Source organism: Heterocephalus glaber, unplaced genomic scaffold (assembly GCF_053883595.1).
Source record: "Heterocephalus glaber isolate CG9 unplaced genomic scaffold, H.glaber_assembly_v1.0 deba00000594, whole genome shotgun sequence".
NCBI lineage: Eukaryota > Metazoa > Chordata > Mammalia > Rodentia > Bathyergidae > Heterocephalus > Heterocephalus glaber.
The window spans coordinates 34,344,348-34,371,301 of NW_028258151.1; the positions used below are offsets into that span (position 1 = coordinate 34,344,348).

The 26,954-nt window shown below is 45.9% G+C and overlaps 1 protein-coding gene across 45 annotated transcripts in view; it reads right to left on the reverse strand.

Annotated features, from left to right (window-relative positions):
* Nucleotides 1-125: 125 nt before the first annotated feature.
* Nucleotides 126-26,954, reverse strand: part of Celf1 (CUGBP Elav-like family member 1) — an 81,785-nt gene continuing 54,956 nt past the window's right edge. For 18 of the 45 annotated variants that reach the window (XM_021264191.2, XM_021264179.2, XM_087205095.1 and 15 more), the window contains 12 exons: nt 19,299-19,486; nt 18,460-18,542; nt 18,068-18,116; nt 16,529-16,663; nt 14,241-14,320; nt 13,307-13,468; nt 11,367-11,442; nt 9,532-9,660; nt 8,648-8,761; nt 7,715-7,900; nt 6,533-6,676; nt 126-6,090 (listed from right to left, as the gene is read on the reverse strand). In XM_021264191.2, the coding sequence (XP_021119850.1) occupies nt 5,963-6,090; nt 6,533-6,676; nt 7,715-7,900; nt 8,648-8,761; nt 9,532-9,660; nt 11,367-11,442; nt 13,307-13,468; nt 14,241-14,320; nt 16,529-16,663; nt 18,068-18,116; nt 18,460-18,542; nt 19,299-19,476 (1,464 nt within the window). In that variant the 5' untranslated portion in view covers nt 19,477-19,486 and the 3' untranslated portion in view covers nt 126-5,962. Of the gene's footprint in view, nt 6,091-6,532; nt 6,677-7,714; nt 7,901-8,647; nt 8,762-9,531; nt 9,661-11,366; nt 11,443-13,306; nt 13,469-14,240; nt 14,321-16,528; nt 16,664-18,067; nt 18,117-18,459; nt 18,543-19,298; nt 19,487-22,260; nt 22,873-24,217; nt 24,370-26,954 lie in introns of those variants that run through there. The other 27 variants (XM_087205097.1, XM_087205088.1, XM_087205096.1 and 24 more) reach the window with 17 other exon arrangements.

Here is a 26,954-nt window from a genome sequence, read left to right on the forward strand (position 1 = left end):
AGCAGTGGAGCTGCACAGTCAGGGACACCAGGGAGCAGCCTGACCAGCATCCCCATCAGTCACACCCCAACTTCACCTCGCCCCAGCCCAACCCCAGCAATTAACAACTCTGAAGGTGGCATCTGTTCTTCTCAAACAGTTTAATAGCAAATAAACAAAGGAAGGTACCACACTTGGCAGATACAAAATGACTTTTTGTCTGTGTGTCTGTGCAATTAAAACAGATTTAGGTTTCCCATTGGGACAAAAGGAAAAACACACAAAAAAGGAAGGCGAGTCCTTTGAAACACATACTCCCTTGCTCCAAACTGGTAACATTTTTTTTCTTTTTTAATCCACTACACAAACTGTGATTGGGTGAGAAAAGCAACAAAGGCTTTTCTTACCTTTTTTTTAACCATTAAAGTAAAATCCATAATTTTCTACAGAGTACAACACAAGTTCACACAAAAAGACATTTTCTTTTGCAAATCAAAACAGGAAAGAAAGGAAAGCTCGAACAAGGCCAAGGAAAAGCGTTTCTACGGCTGAATCTCGACTTGAGTTGATTGAATCCCGTTGCTGCTGCAGAACAGACTGTGCGTTTGGTCATAGTGGCAATTTTTTTTCTCTTCACATTGTGAAATCACTTTACATTGTTTTCTAGTAGAAAAGGCAAAAAACTGTACAAAACCCCTAGTGTTAAATACAACGTTTGTACCAATAAAAAACTCACACAGGTTTGTCTCCAAAATGTAAAGTTTCTTTTTTTTTTCTTTTTAAATTATTCACAAAAAGCAGCCGGAAATCAGAAAGGCAGCTGCCGCTCCAGGGTCTCAAATCCATTAAAACCATCACAGAACAATTAAAACAATCAGAGGGAGAAAAGGAAAAGGAAACAACGTCCAACATTTGGCATTTGGTTTTATCCACAGGTTTTCCCAGAGCTCCTCTTGGAATTGAAAGCAAAGTATATTGGCAAACACAGTTTCTCAATCCCAGGGAGGCAGCCTTGGCGCCCCTGCCTCAAGGTGGCTCTGTGCAGTCAGACTGTGGGTGCAGTGGGCACTGGGCCAGGCCTGGCTCTCCCCACCCATCTCCCCAGGAATCGCCAAGCCTGGTGGACACCGGGGCCTGGCTGCCCCTCCTGCCAGGACGAGTGGCCTCCAGCATGGCCTGGCAGCCTGCCGAGGACACTCCTCTCCAGCCCAGCGTGAACGGTGCTGACCAGTGCTTCTACCCCACCCGTCCCTCAGCACTCCTGCACCCTCCTCCCTGGCGGTCCCATCCCCAGCACTTTAGGCCTGGGGAGGTCCTGCCACCAACTCCTCTCCTGCTCCCTCTTCCTCCTCAGACCATCTTGCCTTCTCTCCTCTCTGGCCTCTCCCCCTCCATTCACATTCTTCCTCAAGTCCCCTAGACTCCGAGGCTGGACGGTGGACGGTGCCACACGAGAAGAGGGGAAGTTCCCCTCGGGGAGCCAAAGTACTGGCTGGCCTGGCACCCAGAGACAGCAGCTATGTGGCTCTTCACCCAATTAAGAAAACGTGTTCCTGCCCTGGCCCCCAACGCAGTAGCCAGCAGAGCAGAGCCAGGAAGACCCGGCGAACAGGGTGGGCGGTGCTCAGGGCTGTAAACAGTGTGCAGACTGTGGTATTGTGCTTGTGGCCCAGGAAAGCGTGGGCAGGTGTAGAGCGCCCTCCTTGCTGGGTGCTGGTCCTGCGCTAGGCCTCCTGTGCCCCTGTGCCCCTTGGCCGGCAGGCTGTGTCTCCACTTCCCTGCCGCTCCCTCCCCTCCCCTCCCCTCTGGGGAGCGGCCCAGGTCCCGGGCACCCTGGGTACCCTGCTCAGACCTGACGCCACACGAGGTGACAGTCTAAGTGCACAGGCACACGCTCCACGGGCAATAGGGAGAAAGTTGCCACTTCAAAATAAAACAATACAATCTTGAAAAAAAATAATCAACCCCACAACAATTTAAAACAGCTTCTTTGAAACCCTTTTAAATCAGTCAGTTTTTGCACAAACTATAGAAAACAGAGAGGTGAAGGTGATATATACGAAGGTGTGAAGAAATAGCAGGAAACATGCAAAACTAGTTTTTTCTGAGCATGATCTTAGTGGGAAAAATATTCAAAATAAAAACACAAAAACAATACAAAAACAAAAAAACTCAAAGCATCACATTTTGCTGTGGAGACTGTAGGACAAGCACGGAGGTGAGCCGTGGGCTGAAGGATGGGCCAGAGAGATCCCGGGCGCCCAACAGGGTCACCCCAAGGAAGACCACAGAAGAAAAGTGAAAGGGACAGCTGGGGCCCAAACTGCAGCCTGCTGTCAAAGAGAGGATTCAGGTGTGTTTTGCAGTCAAGAACTCAGAAAAACAAAAATAAGAACAACACATGTGGTCTCCTCAAGCCCCACAAACTGTATCAGCAAAATGTGCTCAGGAGCCTCAAAGGTTTAGTGACACCCTTTATTTCATTATTTACTTCAAAGTTGTCTTTAAAACTAAGCACACAGAAACAAAGCCTAGAAACAGACTGGCTGTGTGTTCACAGAAACACAAACACCACGCGGTATGTGCTAGTAGGGCTGCTCTGAAGACAATTACAAAGAATTGGAATCACAAAATCAAGTGGTTATCTTATGAAGTTCTAGAAAAATAGATTTTTATATTCAAATGCAAGTTTAAATATTTCCCCTTCAGCAGTCGTTCTAGCAAAACCAATTTTGGCAGCACAAAAAGGAAAAGAAAAAAAAAAAGGAAAGAAAAAACAAAGAAAGAAACAAACATAATAAAAATACACATCAGCATCAAAGATCAACACAAGGTCAAAGGTGAGAGTTCAAGCATCAGAGAAGCTGAAGAGACAGGGATTTGGACGATGTACTTGACGCCACATCGACATGCTTTAGGCACAACGATGAACAAACGGCAGGAATCTAGAAAAAAAACAAACCAGAAAGAGGGAGACCCACTGAGTTACACAGAGCAATACATCCAAACAGAGAGAGAGAACAGGACACTCACTGTGTGGACAGCCCTGAAATGAGGAGCAGGGTGGGGCGGGGCGGGGCGACAGGGGACTTTGCACATGCTAACAATGGACACAGGGAAGAGTCAAAAAGGACACGGAGGACACCGAGAAAACATCCAGCTGCCAGAGACAGAAGGGAACCTAAGGCTTGGATTTCCCATGAAGCGCCCAGTGATGGAGGACGAGGTCTCGGGGTGGGGCCTCCCCAAGGGGGAGACAGATGCAGGCTGGGGGGGGGGGGGTCTTCAGCACGGAGAGCCGGGATTTCTGCTCCATCCTATGGGAGAGCCCTTGGTTCCCAGAAATCCAAGCCCTTAGCTTCCACCCCGCCCTGGCCACCTATGTGGGGCCCAGGAGATAGTGGTCTGGCCGCATTCAAGGCAAATCAATTTCATGATGTAACCCAAGGAAGAAACAAAACTACGGCAGAAAAAACATTGTAAGTGACACCTCCACGACAGAAAAGTTTTGCTTAAGACTTGACTGCAAGTCTCCACTCTCAGGGCTGAGCCCTCTCACACAGTGAGACTCGGAGGGGAACAGCTTCTACACAAAACCATCTTTGGCCCGGGAGAGAACTGTGCTCAAGGGCAGCGCCTCTGCAGTGCAATGCACTGGGCAGTGGGGTCACGGTGATGGGCTCGCAGCCAGGGCCCTGTGGGGCCAGCGCTCCCCTTGGGAGGGAGAACTTGAGTGGGGAAGGCCTCGGTGGATCCAAGGAGGCAGGCTGCACCTGGCCAGGACAGCCTCGTGGGCAAGGGGGCAACAGGGCTGAGGAAGGGGCGGGAGAGTGTGGAGCTCTGGCCAAGGAGGAAGACAGAACAGAAGGCCGGGAGCCTGGCGTTGGCAGCGCCCGGGGAGCACAGCTCTCTCCTCTGCCAATTCACAGCATTAATGCCGCCCCTCGGGCACGTTAGCCGGGCTGCGAATGCCACAGAAAGTCAGTAGTTTCAATCATACACAGCACCCTGTGTGTACAACAATCACATTCTGGATTCTATAAAATCCTGGCCTTTTCCAGAGATATAATTTAGGTAATAAATATTCTCCACCCCGGAGCTGTATAAAACTTCTATAAAAATAGAAACGACATTCTTGGTTCCAGCTGGCTGGGATTCAGAACAGAGTCTCCCCCAACCTAGCATTTTTTTTCTTTTTTTTTTGTTTTGTTTTGTTTTTTCTTTTTCTTTTTTGCATTTATTTAAAAAATCCCATCATGACCCTGGAAGCCTTTAGAACAGTTTTCTCCTTTGAAACACAGGACACATTTCTCCCAGTGTGCAGAATTCAAGTTTACGTGGTTCCGCTTAAGAAGGGTATGTTTCACGTTTCTCAGAGGACAAGCCCGGTTATCACTGTGAGAAGGGAGTGGCTCCAGTGGGATAATCCAGTACCACCAATTTGTGGCAAGACGGTAGGCCCTGGCTCTACCTCAGGTACAGCACAGCAGGCATGCCCCATATGACTCACAGCAGTGACCCCTCTACTTTGTGCTCTGCTGTTGGTGAGGGCAGGATAGGCTCCCAGGGATCCAGGCACCCGGCCCTTGGCTGGGGCCAACAGTCTGCCCCAACAGGGCTACTGCCAGGTGCGCACCGCCAACAGCGCGAATCTGTAGGCTCCCAGCCCACGGCATTTCTTGGAGCAGAGGCAGAGCCCAGAGGCCCATGGGAGGCAGTGGGCAGTTAACTAAGCGCGAGGACAAAAACGAACACAGTAATACTGAGGTAAGTGAACACTAAATCCATCCAGAGGCTGTAAACGTGCTATTGTTTCTCTGTTCCCAAGGGCAGAAAATGGGACTGGCGTGGCTGAAAGAGGCATCTGCCATAACTGTGGGAATATACTACACCCCTGGACGCCTCAGTGAGGGAGTAGAGCGCATCTCTGCCTCTTCCTCAGTGTGAAGTCTGCCTGCGGCAAGGCAGCACCCAAACCTGGAGGGATCTTATGACTCAGGACACCCAGGAACAGGCTCCTCCCCCACAAGTGGGTGGCTTCAGATCACCGCTGAGGGCTAACCCTGTAGATCTGCCCTCAGGAGAAAACTGTGGCTCAGGATGAACTACAAGGAAGAGACCCAGCAATGTCATCCACAGAGGCCTTTTTAAAAAGGGGATTTGTTGGAAATGGGCCAGGGTCTAATTTGATGTTGATTTAATTAAAAATGAACTCCTTGGCTGTTTCTCCTAACAGCCACTGGGTGGGCCGGCAGGCAGGGCAATCTGATACCAATGGAGGCTTGAAGGCCAGGAATGGGTGATATCTCCCTGCTTTTTGCATAAATTAGCTAATTTAAGAGATGCTTTATTTCCAGAGAATTGTTGACCCCTTTTTATGAAAGAGGGGCAGAAATCCAGGACAAGAATTTGAAAAATAGGTGGCAGAAACTCAGTATTTTTCCATGGAAGGCAGCTGTGAAGCCGCTTTCGCCTGCAGCTGCAGGGCACTAAGTGTCGGGTCACCCGCCTTTCCTCCAGAGCAGCCCGCCCCCATGCACTCGGGACACTCTAAGTAAGGGTCATACTTTGTTCCACTCAGTCCTCTCTCTCTTGGGTGGTCTGGGGCAAATCCTGATCTTCATCTTTTTAAAATATTTCCCCATTCTCCCTCCCCCAGGGTGGTTTGGTGTTGGTCCATCTCAACACACACTGGTTACAAACACAGCAAACTTTAAATAAAGGGGAAAAAAAAAACCCCTCAGGATATGGCACCTAAACTCCAAAGTAAAACACTGGAAACCAAAGCACAAACTCGTCCTCTGTACGAAGCGAAACTCCCACAGAAGGCAGTAGCGAGTCTTCGGGGCAAGCTGTGCCTGTGAGAGTGGCAGGGATCAGGGTCCAGGGCTGCCAACACACAGCCTCAGGGCTTCGAATCGTTAGGGTGCTCCTCCCCCACTTACCAGAAGACCCTCTCACTCCAGTCTCAGAGGGGGGGCACTCAGTAGGGCTTGCTGTCATTCTTCGAACGCTTGAGCTGCACTTTGAGCCGCTTCATGCCAATCTGAAAGCCGTTCATGGACTGGATGGCAGCTTGAGCCGAAACTGGATTGTCATAACTCACGAAACCTGTGTGTCCAAGCAGAGACCCAGGTGAGGACTGGATGAGCAAGGCAGATCTCAGTCCTCTATATGCAAGAGATAGATGCGTTAGTCTCTCCTAAGTCCCAATTTTTCTCAGGGACAAAACTTTGGAAATATGAGAAATATATTAATCCCTAACAGTACCACCTGCTGGCTACCTAGCACTTTTTTTTTTTTTTGCAAGACATGTTTCATACATTATTTTTCCTTCCAGAGCAGAGCTGTGGGCAGACATCATCATCTCCTCTCCAGACGTGAAAAATCTGAGGCTCAGGAAAAGGTCACTTGAGCTGCCCAAGGCTGAGCTGAACAACAGCCCAATCCCAACCCCAGCTGGTTCTACTATGGGCAACAGCAAGTCCCTTGCTTCTTCTCTCAGGAGTAAACTACTTCATCGAACCCAACACCAGAAGAGAAGTCAACATACCGAAACACTTGCTCAGGTTTGTCTGCTTATCTATAAAAACCTTGGCAGACACAACATTCCCAAAGGGCACAAACATCTGCAGCAGGTCCTGATCTCCGAACTCCTGGGGGAGGTGGTAGATGAACAGGTTGGCTCCCTCTGGACCTTCAAAATATTCATGGACGGAAAATGTCAGAGCCAGCATGCTCACCACCCTGTGCTGACGGCCTTTCATCCCCACCTACATGCAAACTGTCAGTCAACACACAGCATCTCTGAGGGAAGGAAAGAAATTCTCCAAGTGCAAGGCAGGGGACCAAGGAGCAATCACCGTCATACATGGCGCCCACTGTGCCGAGCCAGGCTCCAAGGATGTCAGGGTTCTACTGGCCAGAGGGTGGGCTGCTGGGCCAGAAGCAGGGACACCTGTAATCCCAGCCCTTGGGAGGCTAAAGCAGGCAGGCTGGGCTACATAGTCAGTTCCAACCCAGCCTGACCTACACAGCAAGAAGACCCTGTCTCAAAAAACCGGAAACAAAATGAAATAAAATTTAAAAAAATTTAAAAATCCAACCCAATTCAATCAAATGTTGGTTCAGGAGAGATGCCCCCAGTGACACATCTCCAGGGCAGGGAAGCATGCATTCTCAGGCAGGCGAGGAGGGACTAGAAGGTATTTGTCTCTTTCCTACATTAGCGCTTAAACCTCACAAGGTGATAGAAAACCAGTAAAATCTAACTGCACAGGCGTCCACAGGTCTTTCTATTCCTACAAACCACTGCCAGGCCTTGTCTAGAAAGCTTCTCCTGAATTTAATTCCACTTATGTCAAAGGACCTATTTCCCACTCTACCAACCCACTGGCTCTCTTTCTGTCTCATCACCTCTTTCTCCTCAATGAGGACAGGTACTGGTCAGAAGGTGAGGAAAATATCACAGAAATTCCCCTGGCAGCTCTATAACCTAGAGAAGGGTTCCTGACAAAACAGGTTACTGTCTAATAACGGCAGACACAGCATGGCCAGTGTAAAAACTGGCCCTTCGCACAGTCTAAAAGCATCGCCCTTTCCAGGGCTTTGTCTACTCCCAACACAGCTCTGAGTACCTCTCAAAGGGTCCCCCAGCCTTTCCTGCCTCCCAGCTCAGGTACAGGATTGACAGCCACCACCCCCTTCCCCCAACCCCTGGCTCCCTGGCACTCACCTTCCTTTTGGCTTCCAGCAGCACCAATACTCTGCTGTGTCAACAGATTCTGGTTGTACAGGGTGGGGAGTGCAGCCGCAGCGTATTGCTGGATACCAGAGTAGGCCTGGGTGAGGGCTTCCATGGTGCTACCGGTGCCATTTGAAAGGCCACTGCTGCCAAGGCCACCATTTAAAGCAGCCATCCCTTGGTTGAGGAAGAGCGGGATTAATGACTCCACTAACACCAAAGATGAGTATACCAGCCTATCTTTTTTTTTTGGTACCGGAGATCGAACTCGGGTCCTTGGGGTTTCGAGGCAGGTGGCGGAACCACTGAGCTAAATCCCCAGCCCTAAAGATGAATATACTGAGAGGCATCCCCCACAGTTCACCCTTCACCTCTCAGCTTCAACCTGGTCAGTTTCAGACTTTAGAAGAAAATGCCACCCGCAGGTATTGCTCTCCCCGTCACCTCCCTCCAAAGGGTGGAAGAACCGACACCACTCACACCTGGCTCCATCCCCTCCTTTGGCTATTCTGCCCCATTCTCACACACAGGTGGGATAAGGTAAAATATGAGTTATAGGACTTAGGACTAAAACGGGTACATGTGACCAATAAGATGTGGGTTCAGTCCACAATCAACAAACATTCACTGTGTGTACCCTACGTTACGTACTAAGCACCAGGCTAAGCACTGTACTAAGCAGTGTTTTCATCAGCACTTTGCCCATGTTCTCAGCTCCCTAGTAACCTTCCAAGGTTTTCTATCACTGCTACTTCTCTGAAGGAAGGGAAGAGTGGGACTGACTCAGGACTGACTTGAAATCCCATTAGCATTTCTAACTTTTCTGGACCACTGTAATTACTCTAATGGCAGCACTACCTGGGTGGGCCAAGATATGCTACTTATACAAGGAATGGTCTGGTGACAACCAGGGCCTCCCCTTACCTGCCAAAGAGCCGACGTTGAGGCCAGCCGTTGCTCCAGCGAGTGTCTGCAGGGCTCCAAGTGAGGCTATGGGGTTGACAGAGTTACTGCTGCTGGAGCTGGGTGAGGACCCTGCTATTAGAAATCCAGGAGTTACGTTCAGGGCATCTATAATAGCTGAACCTTGGAAACAGCCTATATGTCCATCAACAGATGAATGGATAAGGAAAATGCAGTGTTTATATACAGTGGAGCACTACCCTGCCATAAAGAAGGATAAACTCCAGGCATTTGTAGCTAAATGGATGCACCTTGAGACCACAGTATTAAGTGAAGTAAACCAAATACACAAATTTAAGTATTGCATGGTTTTCCTTTAAGAGCAAAATAAAAGATAATAGGAAGAAGGGATATCTTTTTCAAATGGGAAGGGGCACAAGAGATGGAGCGAGCAGGGAGGAAAGGGAAAAAGAATTAAGATGTGCCATGTAAATGTACAAAACCCCCATGATAAATGTAATAATTATGTATGCCAAACATGTACTAATAAAATAGAATTTAAAATTAAAAAAAAAAAAATCAACCACCAAGGTATCACTTGTCCTCTCCTGTTACAGGAACTGATGCCTAAGAGTGATTCTAGCCAGGGATTCCATCTGGAAACAGGTCTACTCTAGTAACTGTCCTTGTAGGATGGACCAGTGATGATTGTAACAAAGTAAAAATTAAGAGATTTCTAAAAAAAAATAATTAAAAAAAAGAGATTTCTCATAAGTCAGGGATGACATTTGAAAGCTTGCAGTTGGTAACCCAACCCCTCTGGATATAGGCTTTAGTTCCTGTCCAGACAACACAGCCCTGCCTCACAACGTGACACAGAGAGGAGCCGCCTGTCCCACACTTACCTGAACTGGTAAGGACGCTGAGGGGACTGCTGGATGTAGTGAGAGCATTGGTACCACTGGGTGTGTTTTGAGCTGCGCTAGCTGCAGCAGCCAGTGCAGCCAAATTCTGTAACTGCATCGCATTGAGCCCTGCAACAGCCAAACCAAGAGTCAGCCAGTAGGTAAGGGTGGTCAATACCCACTCCAGAGATGGCAGCAGAAGCAACTGTTCTAAATGAGCCTTACGAGCAGTATCACAGGGCTCCAAAAATGATAGATATCACTGGGCATGGTGGCACATGCCTATAATCACAGCACTCTGGGAGGCTGAGGAAGGAGGATTTCAGGTAAAGGTCAGCCTGGGCAACTTAGTGAGATCCTGTTTCAAAAATGAAGTAAGGGGCGGGGGCAACCCATTTTCTGGTCCCCTTCTATCTCTCATCTCTCTTAGACAGAAGCTGTCTTTCTCTCAATAAATTTTTCCTACTCTTAAAAAAAAAAATAAGGGCTGGGGATGTAGCTCAGGGTGAAGGTCCTGGGTTTAATCCACAAAACTAATTAATCAATCAATGAAAAGAAATCGGAAATCATTTCTCAGAGAAGAGTTAGCAGATGAGATAGCATCACACCTCAGGTAAGCATTAGTAATGGGGTGAGCAGTTAGGAAATCAAAGCAGGAGCCTGTCTGTGCCATACTGCAGGCCAGGAACCCCAGGGAACAATGCCTGAAGCTAAGGTGCAGAATCGGACTGTGTCCAAGCCCTTTACTCCAACTTTCCAGGGATTTGCTCTGTGCAATGAAGGGAAAGAAGCAGAAAATGCAGAAGAGCCCCCGCCAAGACCCAGGAGGAACGACAGGAGACAGTACAGATGAGAACAGCAATACCACAAAAAATAAAGACACCAGTGCTTGAATAGGAGGTTAAACATCAAAGGAAGAGCGGAAAATATTTAGGGAAAAACTTGCAAACAGAACCTAGACAACACAGTTCAGAGGAGGAAGAACTCTAAATTGTGCCATGGACGCTGCAATAGAAAGGCAGACTGTGGGCCAGCAGTGGGCTAAGAAGTGAGAATAAGGACACCGCATCGGGCCAGGGATTTAGCTCAGTGGTTTCACCTCCTGCCTCGAAGCGCAAGGTCCAGAGTTTGATCCCCGATACCAAAAAAACAAAAAACAAAACAAACAAACCACAAAAAAACACCACATCCACCACAATCTAGCAACTTTCCCGAACCATAACAAACTAAACTCCCCAGGACAAAGTGAACCACTATTATAAATTTTCACGCTGCAAAACAAAGTTCTCTGAAGACCCCACTTTTCTCAAATGAAGTGCCTCACTTCCTAGTGCAGGAGACGCAGGCACGGGCTCTCTCACCTCCACCAACCTGTGGGCCCCTGGCTAGGACTGTCTATGGACCCAGGTCACTGTAAATCCAGACACAGGGCCTGTGAAACGGCACGTGTGAGACACAGAGTGCGCTCATTGCCTGGGTCCTAGTGGAGAAGCTACCTGCATGGGGCCATCCTTGGCTGGAGAGCTCCTGTACTTCCTACTCATCAGAATGACCTCTGTTAACTCCTATGTGTTAACAGTTCTTTTCCATCTTCTTCCTGAACAGTGACTTAGGAGGGTGGCGGGCAGAAGCACCCCTCGGAGCAATGTGACACCAATTAGCAACAGATCTACCTTACAGAGACAAGACAGTTGAGCCCTGGGATGGTCATCTGAGCGTTTGTTTTTGTTTGTTCGTTCAGTTTTGCACAAACACTGCAAGACTCTCAGTCTGCTGGCACCTGGGTCTGCTGGCCTGGGCACTGCTGCTCCTCTGAGGCGGCGGCAGAAACTTACCTCCCATCGGGTGGAGGCTGCTCAGGGTGTTGAGGTTCCCAGAGGAGGCAGTCTGCTGAAGGAGCTGCAAATAAAGCTAGACATTACACCAAAAAACAGAACAAGAGTGAGAGTGAGGGCTGGTTCTGCATCTGGTATAACTCTACAGCACAGCAAAGCGAAAGTGCAGAGGCCCCCAGAGAGGAAAAGTCCAAGACAAGACCCCAAGCTGACACAACAAAAGCATAAGCCCTGTGACAGCGCAGGACAGAACAACACAGCAAAAGCACAAGGCCAGAAGAGAGCATGTTCAACGGATACTGAGCTGCCCAGTCCCCGTGCAGTGCACAGTACGGGCACAAGCTGAACTCACACAGCACACAGTCGACTGCCATCAGTGCCAGTGTACGGACAACTACATTTGTAGTCCCTCTCCCAAGTTCTCCTTACTTAGGCCAACACATCTTATTCTGCAAACAGTGCCCATCTGGATACCCAGATTCTACTCCACACAGTTATTTTAAATGTCACACCTGACCATTTCACAGTACTTCTTGGTGTTACCTCTGACAAGTCACAATGCACTCATGACTCATCAGCTGTTCCCAAGCACCCCATCTATCTAGCTCTATTTATCTCCTTTCCCCTAAACTGGTCTTCATTGCTTCAGATGACGAAATGATGGACAGCTCAGTCCACACCAGCTCTGGCATATGTTCTCTTTTGGTGACTGTCCCTGTCATGAGTAAAATCAGGTCTGTCCATGAGCTTAGGGACTCTCTAACCTTACTCTGTGACTTGGCAAGTCACAGCCTTCACCCAATTAACTTAATGAAAACCTTTGCTCCATTCACACTCAACTGCTGTTCCTTATGGAAAACCAGTCTTCTACCAGATCCTTATTAAACCCCATTCCCATTGCTATAGACATATGATGTGGGTCCTGAATCCCTCTAGGGCAGAGGTCACAGGCAGGTTTCAAGCTAACCGTCAGAAGGACAATGAATGAAAACAATGCAAATACTTTTTACCAATTCTGTGTTTTCTTCTCCATTTTTCTTTTGGGCAGGGTCTCACTACATTACCCAGGGTGACCGCAAACTCACAATCCTCCTGCTTTGGCCTTCCAAGTAGCTGGGATTACAGACATGTGCTACCATGTCACTGCTCTTTCTTACTTCTAAAGGGGTCCACAACCCCACAAAGAACCACTGCCCTAGTCCATTAGCACTCAGGTGGTTCGAATCCACATGTCCAAAGAGTCTCATAATGAACGATGATGTATCATCACATACAGAGTCCAACAGCATCCATATGTCATCACTTGTGTCTTCTTAAATACCTCAGGCAAAGTGTTCAGTCCCAACTGGTGGACTGTGCACACTGGACGTGGCACCTCCATCTCCTACCTAAAGGAGAAGAGCTTTGTCCGGCATGGTGGCGAACACCTGTAATCCTAGCACTCGTGAGGCAAGTTTGAGGCCAGCGTGGGCTATGTAGTGAGTTCCAGGCCAGTCTGAACTATATAGTGAGACCCTGTCTCAAAAAGCAAATGAAACAAAACAGATAGTTTTAACATCTTATGCTGGATCTTGATGCTGCACTTTGCCTCTGGTGAAAGAGACATGGAGAATGATGCTTGGTAGTTAAGATCCCCTCAGGGATTTATCTCTCGGAGTCAGGGAAATATGAGGCATTTTTGAATCTTTAAATGAAATAATCAAGATTTCACTTTAAAAATGTAGCAAAACCCTAAGACAGAGCTGAAGAAACAGGACAGGAGAGTGAGGAAGGCAGACAGACAAACGTGACTTTAAGGACACCACAGTGCCTGAATCTTTGCACAGGATCTCTGCATTTGAGAAGCTGTAAATGCCACTGTGTCTGTCAGCGAGGGACAGGAGAGGAAGAAACAGCTGGGAGCTTGCACAGCCCGCAGAAAGCACAGCACGAAGACTCACTGCTAAGTACTGCGGTCCGAGAGTGTTCAGCCCAGCAAGGTTCCCCCACACGGATGCCGCGCTGATCTGCTGCATCTGCTGCTGGAGCTGCTGGGCCATTCTCTTCTGCTCTTTGTCCTTCTGCGTATCAGCAAACTTCACCACCATGGGGGATGAGCAGCCCTAGCAGAAACCAAAACTAAGGGATCAAATCCTTCCTTTGGGGTAAAGAAAAGAATCTCTTTTTTTTGGTACCAGGGATCGAACTTGGGACTCTGCACTTGCAAGGCAGGAGCCGGAACCACTGAGCTAAATCCCTGGCCCAGAAATCTCTTTTTGATAACATGCAGCCATATTTTGATTTCACACATTGGCAAAGGTCCCTCCTCCTGATAAACATGTGACAAAAGACAATTTAAAGTAGCAACTAGGGTCAGGGATTTAGCTTAGTGGTTCCAGTGCCTGCCTCGCAAGCACAAGGTCCCAGGTTCGATCCCTGTACCAAAAAAATAAGAAAAAAAGTAGCAACTATTTCCAGTATGTTAATTTTCTGTTGTTGTTGTTACTGGGGATCAAACTCAGGACCTTGCGCTTGTGAGGCAGGTGCTGTGCCACTGAGCTAAATCCCCAGCCCACCAGTATGTTAGTTTTATTTATTTATGGATTTATTTTTTGAGGTGGTGTCTGCCTATGTTACCCAGGGTGGCTTCAAACTCCTGGGAGTGAGGACAAATGACACTTGTGCCTCAGTCTCCTGAAGAGATGGGACCACAGGCAAACAGTACTACACTGAGGTCCAGTATGTTAATTTTAAAGAAAGAATTGGGTTTCTCACCTTAAGATAGACAGGCAAGGCTTAAGGCAATTCATTATTAGGTAAGCTGCTGGACTCTCATGGCCAACTGTCTGCACTCTCAAGATAAGTGATTTCCCCTTTCACCTGTGCGCTCCCTACCTCCATGGTCTGTGCTTGGTGCATTGCCTTGATAGCTGTCTGTGCCATGGCTCTTGTTGTAAAAGTCACAAATGCACAACCTGGTAAGAGAAGATCCATTCATTTGCTTGTACTGTATTTCTCCCAAATAAGACCTAATGGAAAATAAGTCCTAGCATGATTTTTCAGGATGCTTATAATAGAAGCTTTACCCCCAAAATAAGCCCCATTAAGATGTCAGCCATGGCTGGGTGTGGTGGTGCACGCCTCTAATTCCAACACTTGGGAGGCTGAGGGAGCGGATTTAGCTCAGAGGGAGGAAGATCACTGCAAGTTCGAGGCTCACCTGGGCTTCCTAGTGAGTTCAAGACTCGCCTGAGCTACACAGTGAGACCCTATCTTCCCCCCGCAAATTGATCACCAGCAGCCAGATGCACTTGGTATAACCACTGCAACACATGACGGACATGTTCAATTATAAAATATTACTAATATAACATTAAATATAAATATTGACATTAATATTTTAAATAAATGATCTAAGTATTTGTAAATACCCAAGGGGGTGCCTTTGGGCAAGAGGTGAAAGCCTATTTAAATAGATGAACTCAACCAAGACTTATTGCCAAATGACCAGAGTACAGATACAACACCTGAATAGCATGTGCACTCGATAATGGACAGATGTCACTGTGTCTAATAGAAATCCTCATAACTCAATCATCATGTGTTATAACGGACATACTTAATGAAATTATGTGAAATAAATGTTTTCCGAATTTTGGTGCCTGTAATTTTTTTGTTTTTGTGTGGCCCATTATTCTTAACTGTCATCATTTTTGTTGCCACTCCTGTCTCCTAAGTCTTCAATTAACACTAGATTTAATGGAAACATTGTACAGCCCAACCTGCAAGAGGTCATGACTTGAGTGAAGAATTCATGGGGTAAAATCACCGACAGCTGTGTTCCCAGAGCCCTACAAGCAGGCTACGTGGACAAGAAATCATTTAAGGAGAGTTCTATGGCAACACAGGAGAGACTAGGGCTACTGGTTCTATAGGAAATGGAGTTGCAAAACATTCAGGACAGAATTCAGGGTTTAGAGAGTTATGATGTTCCAGAAGATATGACTGTATTTAAATAAATGTAGACTTCTGTACATAAATAAATATGGATTGTTCTACATGAGGGAAAAAAAAAAAGACATCCCCCAAAAATAAGCCCCATTGGATCTTTTGGAACAAAAATTAATATAAGACCTGGTCTTATTTTTGGGAAAATATGGTTTATCTGACACACACTGATTTGAGCAACTATTTCATGCCACTACCATGTCAATGGCACCCATGTGGTCCCCAGTCTCAGGGGCTGATGAGCTGGCAGAGGGGATAGGCATGTCACAGCAGGGTAATAAGTACTAGAATGAAAAACCAGGAAACCACACAAGGACAGAAAGTGCTTGAGGGAGGAAGAAGGAATCATATCCTCACATTCCTTTACAAAAAAGAAAAGAAAATGGGAGGGAGGAAGAAATGCTTCCACCTGGGATTATGATCCTCTCTAAGCACACAGAAAACATTTTAATACATGACACCGAAGAGATGAGACCACAGGCACACACTACTACACTGAGGTCCGGTATGTTAATTTTATTTTATTTATTTATTTGTTTTGGTGCCGGAGATCAAACTCAGGACCTTGTGCTTGCAAGGCAGGCGCTGGAACTACTGAGCTAAATCCCCAGCCCAAAGTTTCTTTTTGGTATCAGGGATCAAACTCGGGTCCTTGTACTCGTGAGGCAGGCAGCGGCACCACTGAGCTAAATCCCTGGCTTAGTATGTTAATTTAATTTAATTTTTTGGTACCAGGGATCAAACTCGGGACTTGCACTTTCGAGGCAGGCGCCGGAACCACTGAGCTAAATCCCCGGCCCTTAGTATGTTACTTTTAAAGAAAGCATTGGGCTCTCACCTTAAAATAGAGTGGCTAAGACTTAAGGCAATTCATTATCAGGTAAGCTGCTGGACTCTCACGGTCAAGTGCCTGCACTCTCAAGATAAGTGATTTTCCCTTTCACCTGTGTGCTCCCTACCAAGTGTGACTCTCAGCATGGCGGGTGACAGACTCCCAGAACATCAGTGGTCAGAAGCTGGTGTCTAGCAGGAAGCCACAGGCCCAACTACCTCACCATGACAGGGGTATTGAGGCAGGGTGGGGTGGGGAGGTGTGGCTAGAGATCGGATTTCCAGCGGTCCAATTAAACAAACTACACTGAAGACAATCATCTTTAAAGCTAGAAATGTACCACCTCGGCTCAGGCCATCAGGTCCCCGCAATATCCGGCACTCTTCAATCTGTCCAAATGAAGAGAACATGACTCGGATGTCATTTTCAGTGCACTTCTTGGAAATCATACCAATAAACAGCTTCCTGTCTTCCACTGCTAAGAGAGTAAAACACAAAATGCTTAAACACTGCTACTAAAGGGCAGTGCAGCGTAGAGTCAGGAGCCAGGCTACCTGGGGTGGGGATCCTGGGTCTGCCTCATACCCTAATTTTAGATTTTAAGACACCCCTTTTCTGTGTAACTTCACATCTCCTCTTGTAACAAGTGCTATCTTAAAATTACATATAATTGGAAGTATTTAGATGAAATATGGAGGCTTTGGGCTCTTGTCAAATTTACTTAACTCATGTGTACTGGCTTTCTCACATGATTAATAAAGATAGCCAGGTTTGCCTCTAAGGGCAATTGTAGGTATTAAATGCAAAATACTTCACATCTTGCCTAGAACCTAGTACGTTTGCTCCTTCTAGCAATACTATGAAAGAAGAGGTTTTCAAACTTGTTGTGATCAAAACTACAGAAGACACTTTTCAGTGAGAACTATCTACATTCTTTCTTCTCTTTCCTTCTACTTTGAATGATACTTTAGTTGATTTTTGTTTCCAACTGAAACTCCAGGAATTCAAAATTAACATCCTGGCTTCTGTGACACAGTAAAAACTTTCAGCTCATGTTGCACATCGTTCTTCTGTGCTTTGTCCAGATGAACCTCAAAGAGCCACTACCACCCAGTTTCACGTGGATTCTCTTGCTCACATTTTCCCCTGGGCACCCACATCTTCAACAGCACACTATGCAGGTGTCAGTGTGCTCCTGGGAGACATCTCTGCTTCTCATATAGTTTTTTCAAGTTGGCTTACACCAGATTCTCTTCTAAAGAAAGACTGAGCAGATCTGGGATCAGGGGAGATACAGCTGAGGGGCTGGAACAAAGCTAATCATAGACCTCTACCCACTACCAACTTTGATGTCCTCACAGCTCCTGTCACTAAGCCTGGAAGTCTGAGCTCACCTTCAGCTCCAGATCTGCCCTGTTCTGCACTGTTGGGCTTCATGACTGCAGTGCTTGAGCTGACTGTGGCCTTGTCCTTGTTGAGCATGAGCTCAGGCAATGATTTTCTGGAGGCTAAACTCTCCTTCCCGATTTGTTCATCTCCCCCTCATTTCTGCCCATGAGAAATGAGAAATTACACTTTCCAAGGACATTCCAGTTCATTCTAGAATGGTTTTATAATGTTTCCTTGTCCACTTGATTTTTATCACTGATGCTTTGTACTTATTAAAAACAAAAAACTATAGGGCCGGGGATTTAGCTCAGAGGCACCTTGCCTGCCTCGAAAGCACAAGGTTCTGAATTTGATCCCCAGTACCCCCCCAAAAAAACAAAGCAAAAAACCCCTGCAGATGACAGATTTCTTACAGAATGGTTGAATCCAGGTAACATAAAGAGCAAGCAAACTAAGAAGAAATCTTCTAAGGGGAAGACATCTGTCTGCTTACCATTGTTCTTCTCGCTGTCAGCAGGTTTCATCTGTATAGGATGATGCATCTGAAAAGGAAAAACCAGGAACATTACCTTCATGTACAGGGATTGCATTCAAACCAGAAATGAAGACTCTGAAAGACACCTAACTAAAGCCCTAGAAGATTCTCTGCACTCATGTCCGCCTCATGAATGCTCCCCACAAAACACAACAGACAGAATGTGAGTCAAGAAGCCAAGGCTCTTGGCAGAGAGATTTGCTTTAAGCCTATCTTCTTTCCATTGTCCTTTCCATCAATTCCTGAGGCGGCTTCCTCTCCCCAAGACGGCTTCCAGCGTGTGCCTGATACGTGCAAGGACAGCCCATGCATCACAACCACACAGTTCTGTTCACTAGGAGCCTTCTTACCCCAGGGAGGACTTTCATGTTGTGAAGAGCATTCTGTGCTTCTAATGCAGCTTTACGGGTGTAAAATGTAACAAAACAGCACCCTGAAATAAACCAGATTATACAAAATCAAGCCAGTACTCTGAAAACAATGGTACTTTATGTTTTTGGTTAACTACACCAGAAAGATAAAATAATTCCCATGCTTCTAGATCCTAAGCTGTTTCAAATGTGAGAATCAAGCTTGCTCACATTTGCACCACAGAACAGCTTCCACAGAAAGTTGCTCTAAAATTGGTCACAGGAAGATGAGCGCATGTCTCTGGGTATATGCAGATCTACTATCACCCCTACAGAATGTCCACTCTGCTGCTATTTCTGGAAGTAGCTTAGCCTTTCCTTTCCTGTTCATTTGTGCAGATTATGGCAAAAAAAGTTGTCTAAGTCCCTCCTAGCAGATACTGCATCACGTGAGGGCTCTGTAACTCAGTCCAGTCTCTAGGCCCTTACTTTAGTCAAAACCCTAAAGAAAGCCATCTGAGGCTGGTTGACTTCAATTTTAGTTTTGCCACTTCATTCCAAGACCAATGGAGATGCTCCCATGGGTCTGTCTCTGGAACCTGGAACTCTCACAGAAGACTGCCCAGATCTAATTTACAAGTTATCCTTATAATGTAATCTTAATGTTTAATTTCTAAGCCATTAAGTATGTTTGGTTTGGAAAATACAACTCCTACAAAAGGACAGATTTTTTTTTTCCCTATGTGACCACAGGAGCACCCTGGCAATAAGGGACAGAATGCACCTGGTGGGAATGACAGATCATTCTTTGAACCCTGTCACAAACCCAAAGACCTTACCTTTGCTCTGAGGAGGGTTTTGGCTCCTATCCCTTAGGACGTTGATTTCATAGACAGCACCATACTGTTCGAAGAGTTCTCTCAAGTCCTTCTCAGACCAGGTCCTGGGAACCTGGCCCACAAACATCTTGATAGCATCAAGATCCGGTTGGTCTGGGTGGTCCAGGGTGCCGTTCATCTTCTTTGAGCTGTGCGGGATAAAATGACACGTTATATATTTTTTTTGTTTTGTTTTGTACCAGGGATTGGGTCTTTGCACTTGCGCAGCGAAACCACTGAGCTAAATCCCCGGCCTAGGTCATATATCCTTATTGCACTCCAGAGGGAGTTCTCTTTTCTTTAAAGACCTCAACTTCTGAGAAAGTAGGAGAAAAAAAAAATTCTACTTCATTCACTATTTCTAGTTAATTTACCATAGTTTCCTATCCTCCCTCAACATGACCACTCTTTCCATTAAATGTCAAAGTCAAGTCACCATTCAGATTAGGGTATCCTAGTTTTAACTAAGAAACTGACAATGTCACTTTCTCCTTGACTAGTGTGAGAATTCTTAGAGGAACTCACACGATCTTGCTCCCAAAGCAAGATCAAGTTTTAATAATATTTAACCATAGTTAACAACTGACTACAGACAGACGTCAGGACTCTTCTGAGTACACAAAGACAAGGGTAGGTTTCTTTCCAGTCACTATTATAAGAGAAGCACTTGATTCCCAAGACCACATTAAGAACTGACTAAAATACTGGCCTCTGAATGTGGCTGACTCAAACATAACCCTAGTGCTCTTGAATTATATCCCTCCACCAAAACAAAGCTTTGCCTCTGAAAACTTCTACCATTACCCTAGGGTTTTGTTTTTCCCTAAATTATCTAATGCATTGCTATTGCTCCAAGACTATCAGTTGGATTCCTTCAACAACTGTAATTATTGTGAAATCCACAAATTCCTTCAGTCCTATTACATCAAACCTGTAATACTATTTTAATATCTTCACTCTTATCTCTGCCACGAACCCAGTGGGAGTCTTGGACTACTAATGTCTACATTCAGAAGGTATCATTAATTTCAGTCTTTCTGCCACTGTTTGGAGATCTTACTCTTAACATTTATCTAAACCATTAACAATTTAAATTCCAAAAAGAACTAGCACGGTTAGTTTTACTTTTAGTATTTGTTCCTTAACACATTATCATATTCAAATCTTCCAGGTTTTTTTTTTTTTTTGGAGACAGGGTCTCACTATGTAGTTCAAACTTGGGGTAATTCTACCTCAACCTTCTGAGTACTGGGATTATAGCCTGCACTACCATGCCTGGCTAAATCTTCCAGGATTTGTTAGGTAATCATAGAAATACTAGTTTTCAGGCTGGGGATTTAGCTCAGTGGTTTCACCACCTGCTGCACAAGCACAAGGACCCAAGTTCAATCTCCAGTACCAAAAAACCCCACAAAAACCCCCCACTAATTTTCTTCAATGGAAAAATCAAGGTTTTCCACCTCTATCTTCTGAATAATTTTTTATGATTCTTAAGAAGGTTGGGCCAGGTGCAGTGGCACATGGCTATAATCCCAGCATTTGGGAGGCCAAGGCCGGAGGAGCACCATGAGTTTGAGGCCAGCTTGGGGTACACAGTGAGACCTTGTCTCAAAAAAAATAAGAAAAAAAAGAATGCTGAATCTACGAAAGCTCCTCTACTTCTAAAATTCCTAAATCTCAAAACAATAAATTTCTAAATCTCCCATAACTGAACACCCACAGTGGCCGTTTTCACATCACTTTTGCAGAATCTAACACAAACTAAAGTTTTTTTTGTTTTGTTTTGAGACAAGGTCTCGCTTTGTAGGTCAGGCTGGTCTTGAACTATGTAGCCCAGGCTGGCCTTGAACTCACAGAGATCCTCCTGCTTCAGCCTCCTGCCTCTGTATTGTTGAGATTACAGACACGCATCACCACATCAGATTAAAAAACTTAATGTTTCAACAGAAACCAGGCCATGCTGACAAAAGCTCTTTGACTATCCAAACAATGGGTGCCACACCTTACAACCTGCCCCCAACTTTAATTACCAGTTTTAGAAGCATTTTACTAAAATGTTGCTAATTTTTCATCATATTTCTATTCTTAGGAGAGAGAGAACACAGAACCCCAGTGGTGCTCGGGTATGTTTCAATGACAAGGAAGTGAAGAGTTCTTTCTAGAATAGGCAGGGGCTTATTAGTTTGTATTATGCTGCCAACTGCTCCTGGCTTGTCCCTTCCCTCTGGATCTGTGTGCCATTTTCAACATTTCTATGTTGCCATTTCGTGCAAAAGCAAAAGCACAGTTAATATATGTGGCCTCCAACAGAGCCCAAACCAGTGGAGACTTGGAAAACAAGACAACAGTCCTTGTTTGTTCTTTTGCTCTCCAAGTCCTCCTTGATTTCTTAAGTCCGCCTGCTCCTGACCCCTTTCCCCTACCTGCCAATTCAGTAGCCAGCAGGTTCCCCTGGAGTGGTATCTGAGGAGCAAGGTAGTCTTCAAACTAGCACTCAGGAAATGGTCACAGAAATTGGTTTGAGCCACTTTAGGCACGTTCAATCTAATCATAAACATGAAATCTAAGCTCACACTTTTTTTTTACTAAGTCATTTTTACGGCATCTTACAAGGGGGCGAGGGATGAGGCTTGAGATGCACTGCCAGATGCAGCAAATTCTCCAGCAGGTTGAATGCCGTGGAGAGATCCTGTAGCTGGAGCTCTGCACTGACCTCTTCCTTCCTCCAGTGAAGCCTGGCACACACTTACCAGCTCAGCGCTGTTTCAAATGCTACACGCTATGGGTAAGAAGAGCAGGGGGCTTTCCTTGGAGCTCAGGAAAAGAGGAGTTCAAAATGGAGGTGGGAATGTCAGCCAGAGACAGGAGAGAGAGAAGCAGGCAGCCACTCGCCCACCTGTATACACATCAAGCAGTCACTCACCCATTCCTCCAACGCTGCTGTGTGCAGAAATGAGCAGCAACGCTCTGCTCCCCTCTCCTTAAGGTTCAAAGCCCCTGGGACAAGGCTCAGTGCGATATGCCAAGGGTCTCACATCACCGATTCACTCTGTTCATCACTAGGTACAGTCTCAATTTGTGTCTACTCCCTCACCCGAAGGAACTCTATGCAGGCCAAGTGAGTGATATGTTTGTTTTTCCAGTTCTCAGACTGAACTCAAGGCCTTTGCACTGAGCTCCGCCCCCAGCCCTTTAACTTGTTAAAATTTTGTTTTGGTTTCTCTGAGACAAGGTATTGCTGTGTAGTGCAGGCTGGCCGTGAACTCACTATATATCTCAGGTTGGGCTCAAACTCACAGCAATCCTCCTGCCTTAGCTTCCTAGTGCTGGGATTATAGGCAAGCGCCACCAGGCCTGGCCTTTTTGTATTTTGAAACAGGGACTCACCAAATAGGCCAAGCTAGGCTTGAACTTGTTATCTTCCTGCCTCAGCCTCCAAGAGCATTAGGATTACAAGTATGTACCATGACAGCCAGCTATCTGTATTCATCATGCCATGGAAGAACCAGTGAACTCAGCAGCCCCCAGAGACATAGCCATAGCTATAGCTATGGAAATGCTCATCTTCTGTAGCAGTACTGCTAGCCCTACCTGGGAGTGGAATGGAAGACAGAAACATCAGGCTCTGCAACAGTGAAGGGAAAAAGAGATGGTGGGAAAAATGTTAGGGGAAAGGCATGGCACGGACCCATCTCTTTTTATGTTTATGCTTCTAGCAGCAAAAGCAATTACAACATATTATATGACTTTTATATGTAATGTTGACAACAGGTAAAGGTATACAAAGAACATAAGCAGTTGTCTAAGAATGGGGGTTGAGAAGAAGGAAATGGTTGCTAATGGGCATAGGGTTTCTTTTTGGGGTGATGAAAATGTCTTAGAATTAATGCTAATGGCTACAGAACTATGTGAATCTACCTGGAAACCACTGAATTGTGAAAAAGTGTACCTTTTGGGCCGGGGGTTTAGCTCAGTGGTTTCACTGCCTACTGCGCAACCCCAAAGACTGGAGTTCAATCCCTGGTACAAAAAAAAGTGTACCTTTTATAGTATGTGAATTGCTTATCACTAGACAGCGTGGCAGGGATAGCAGCATAGCCAAGCCACGCTGCACCCAAAATGACAAACAGGGAAAGAGTACAACATGCAGAACAGGTACAATGTGAGTCCTGGGGAGATGGCTTTGAGGTCTTCTTGCTGCAGAAGTCTGATGAACATTACAGCCTAGTCTACGTGTACGCCTAAGGAAACCCCTGAGACTGTGCTAGCTTCAGGGAGTATCTGACACCTTCCCTTTCAGCCAAACACACTGGCAAACAAGACTTTCACATCTGTTTAAAAGCCATTTCTTTTCTTTTCTTCCATTTCTGAGCTGGCTGTGGTGGTGCATGCCTGTAATCTCAGTACTGTGGGAGGCTAAGGTAGGAAGATCAAAGTTCAAGCCCATCCTGCAGAACTTGACAACTTTGAGAAACGGCTCAAAATAAAAATAATAAAAAATGATGAGGAGGGCTAGGGATTTAGCTCAGTGGTTCCAGCGCCTGCCTCGCAAGCACAAGGTCCTGAGTTTGATCCCCGGTGCCAAAAAAAAAAAAACGATGAGGAGGTAGCTCAAAGTGAAGGGGCCAGGTTTAACCCTTTGTAGTGGGGGAAAAAGAGTCATGTCTTTTATTATTCTCTCCTTTCTCATATCTGTTGATTTCCTTCTGTCCATTATACAAATAGAAAATGTTCAGATACTTACCAGTCCACCCACCTCCCAGGCAGGCATAAACACAGGCTGCCACCACCCACCATCACCAGACCCCCAGCTCATATACCAGGTCATGGAAAAATGGGAACAGAAATTTATGAAAATGAAAAGGGTCTGAGTTACTTACCAGTTCTCTTGTGAGAACAAAACACAGTGTGTCTACGTTGTGAGAAGTAACTTTCACTGGGAAAAGGGGGATCTTCTGACATGTGGGATGTTACATCAGGTCCTAAAGCTATCAGCCAACAATCTGCTTTTGAAGATTTCCAGCCTTCTTCTCTGAGATTTGGAGGAAATATCTGGAGATCTTATATCTGCAATCATCTCTAACCACCAAAATGAAACAAAAACAAAAACTACTTCCCAAGTTCTCACTACGGTGCCAGACTCTACCTTTCCCAGGGCTGTTTAACAGACTGAGAAATGCCTGCTCTGGGGATGATGGCACCGAACAAGTGGAAGGACTACTGTAACACCCCACACATTCTGTACTTGTGTCCACGCTCCAGGAGCCATGGCCACTATGGCTTCACCCTACCTGGAGGGGAGGTGTGTGCTGGGGTTGAAGCTGAATAGACCAGCTGGCTAGGACAGGCCACAGGGCGTGAGGAAACAGACACCAGGGGTCAGGAATAGCAAGAGAACAGAACGGAGGAGTAAGATAACCTTAGAAGGGCAGAAAGTGGACGTGAGAAAGCAGAAGAACAGAAAATCAGGGGGGAAAGCAAGGGGAGAAAATACTACAAAGCTGACAAGAATACCGAGGCAGGTTGGAGAAACCCAGTTACGACACAAAGACAGGCTTGGACTTTATTCCAAAACCTTAAAACAAAAGATTGATCAGACTTGCCTTTTAAAAGATATTGGCAATAATCTAGTGAAATAAAGTGGGGAAACATAAAAATCCAGAGGATTATTCATAAACCAGTTGCTATGATGAGCTCAGGCAGGGAGGACTGAGCAATTTGGGGTTAGGGCCCACTAGGTCTAGAGGTTCAGCCAAACTCCAAGGAGGCAAGGAAGAAGCAGCTAATGGAACTCTTGGGCTATACAGCACAATTCTGGAAATGTGAGGAGGCCTCCACACAGAAGTATCTGATGAGTAGTTTCTAGAATAAAATCAGAGTTCAAACGACAATGGGAAACAGATAGAGAACCGAGAAGCAGGAGCACACAAGTGCTCCTTTAAGCAAAAGGCCTGAGACACAAGCCCCGGAGAGCACCCATCTGCTAGGGTGCAACCAAAGGGAAACCAGTGGATGCTTAAAGGTGACTCACATAGAATCATGGACACTGATTCCAAGTAAGAACAGGACCTGGGTCCCCCAGAACTTCCATATTCCTTCACCATTTCTTCTGTGTTGTAAAGAAATTTAGAAATAACACACATTGTTAGATCAATTCCCAGGCAAATCACTTCAGCAAGAAAATCACTGATTTAGCCTCTTGCTAATGTAGGGTTGAAAATCCAGGAAAGAGTCAGGAGTGGTGGTGCACGACTGTGATCCCAGCACTTGGGAGGCTGAGGCAGGAGGATTGCCACAAGTTTGAGGCCAACCTTGATTACATAGTGAATTCAAAGTCAGCCTAAAGGAAATGAAGAAAAAAGAATATCTAAGAAAGAGGTGGCAAACGCACACCATTGTCAAGAACCTTCAGAGGCTGGGCTGTGGCTCTGTGGTACAGCACTTGCCAAATACGCATGAGGCCCTGGGTTCCATCGCTAGCACCAACATGCACACAAAAAGACCTTTCCTCTATTTCCCTCTCTCCCTGTCTTTGTGGTTGATATGCACTGTACCTACAGGGTGGGCCCAACATGGTTTAACTACTACTCACTCAGAAATAAAAAGAAGGTGGGCGGGGGATTTAGCTCAGTGGTGCTCAGGGTCCCAAGTTCAATCCTCAGTACCAAAAAAAATAAATAAATAGAAAGAAAGGATCTTTAAATTTGTATGCTAGGCCAACAGTTGACAACATTAACTCAGGCAAGCCCCTATGGCCTCTGTCAACTGGGTTTATCTGGAATGGAGAGGAAACAGCCATGGCCAAAGTTTTGGTGAAGATCGAGTACTAAAATAGAGGCACCTGGAAAAAATAGTACAATATTCCACCCTCTGGTTAACTCTAACTCTGAATACCTGCATTAAAAATAAAGAAAAACACCGTGCTTGCCACATGCCTGGCAAGTGCAAGGTCCTCAGTTCAATTCCTGGTACCAATAAACAAACAAACCCAAATGGGAAGGGGAACAAGAAGAGAAAGGGGAGGGAGAAAAGAAGAGACAAGAAAAAAAGTACAAATAGAAGAAGAAAATGGAAACAAAGCATCTGCAAAAAGGGACGGGAGGGGGACTTGAGGGGAGAAGGGAATGGGAAAAAAAGAAGCAGGATATATCATGTACAGGTGCAAATTCCTTATGATGAGTGTTATCATTATGTACATCTAAAGCGTACCAATAGAGCCGAGGATTTAGCTCAGTGGCACCACGCCTGCCTCACAAGCTCAAGGTCCTGAGTTTGATTTCGGTACCAGAAAAAACAATAAAGCAAAAAACAAAAAACAAATAGTGTACCAATAAATGTTTTGCAAAATGGAAAAAAAGAAGAGCTGATAACTGAAGGCATTTAAAGCTCAGGGCTGTTAAGACTAAAAGATAAAGAAAAAAAACTTGAGTGTGCACCAAAACAGCCTCAAGCCTTATTCTAGCATATGAATTCCTTGAGTTTTTAGTACCAAGTGGTGTATGTGCTATGGTCCATGGCCCAGCCTTCGTGAAACAGTGGATTAGTCCAACCTCTTAAAAGTCAATAAAATAGCCAGGTGTGGTGGCGCACACCTACGATCCCAGCACTTGGGAGGCT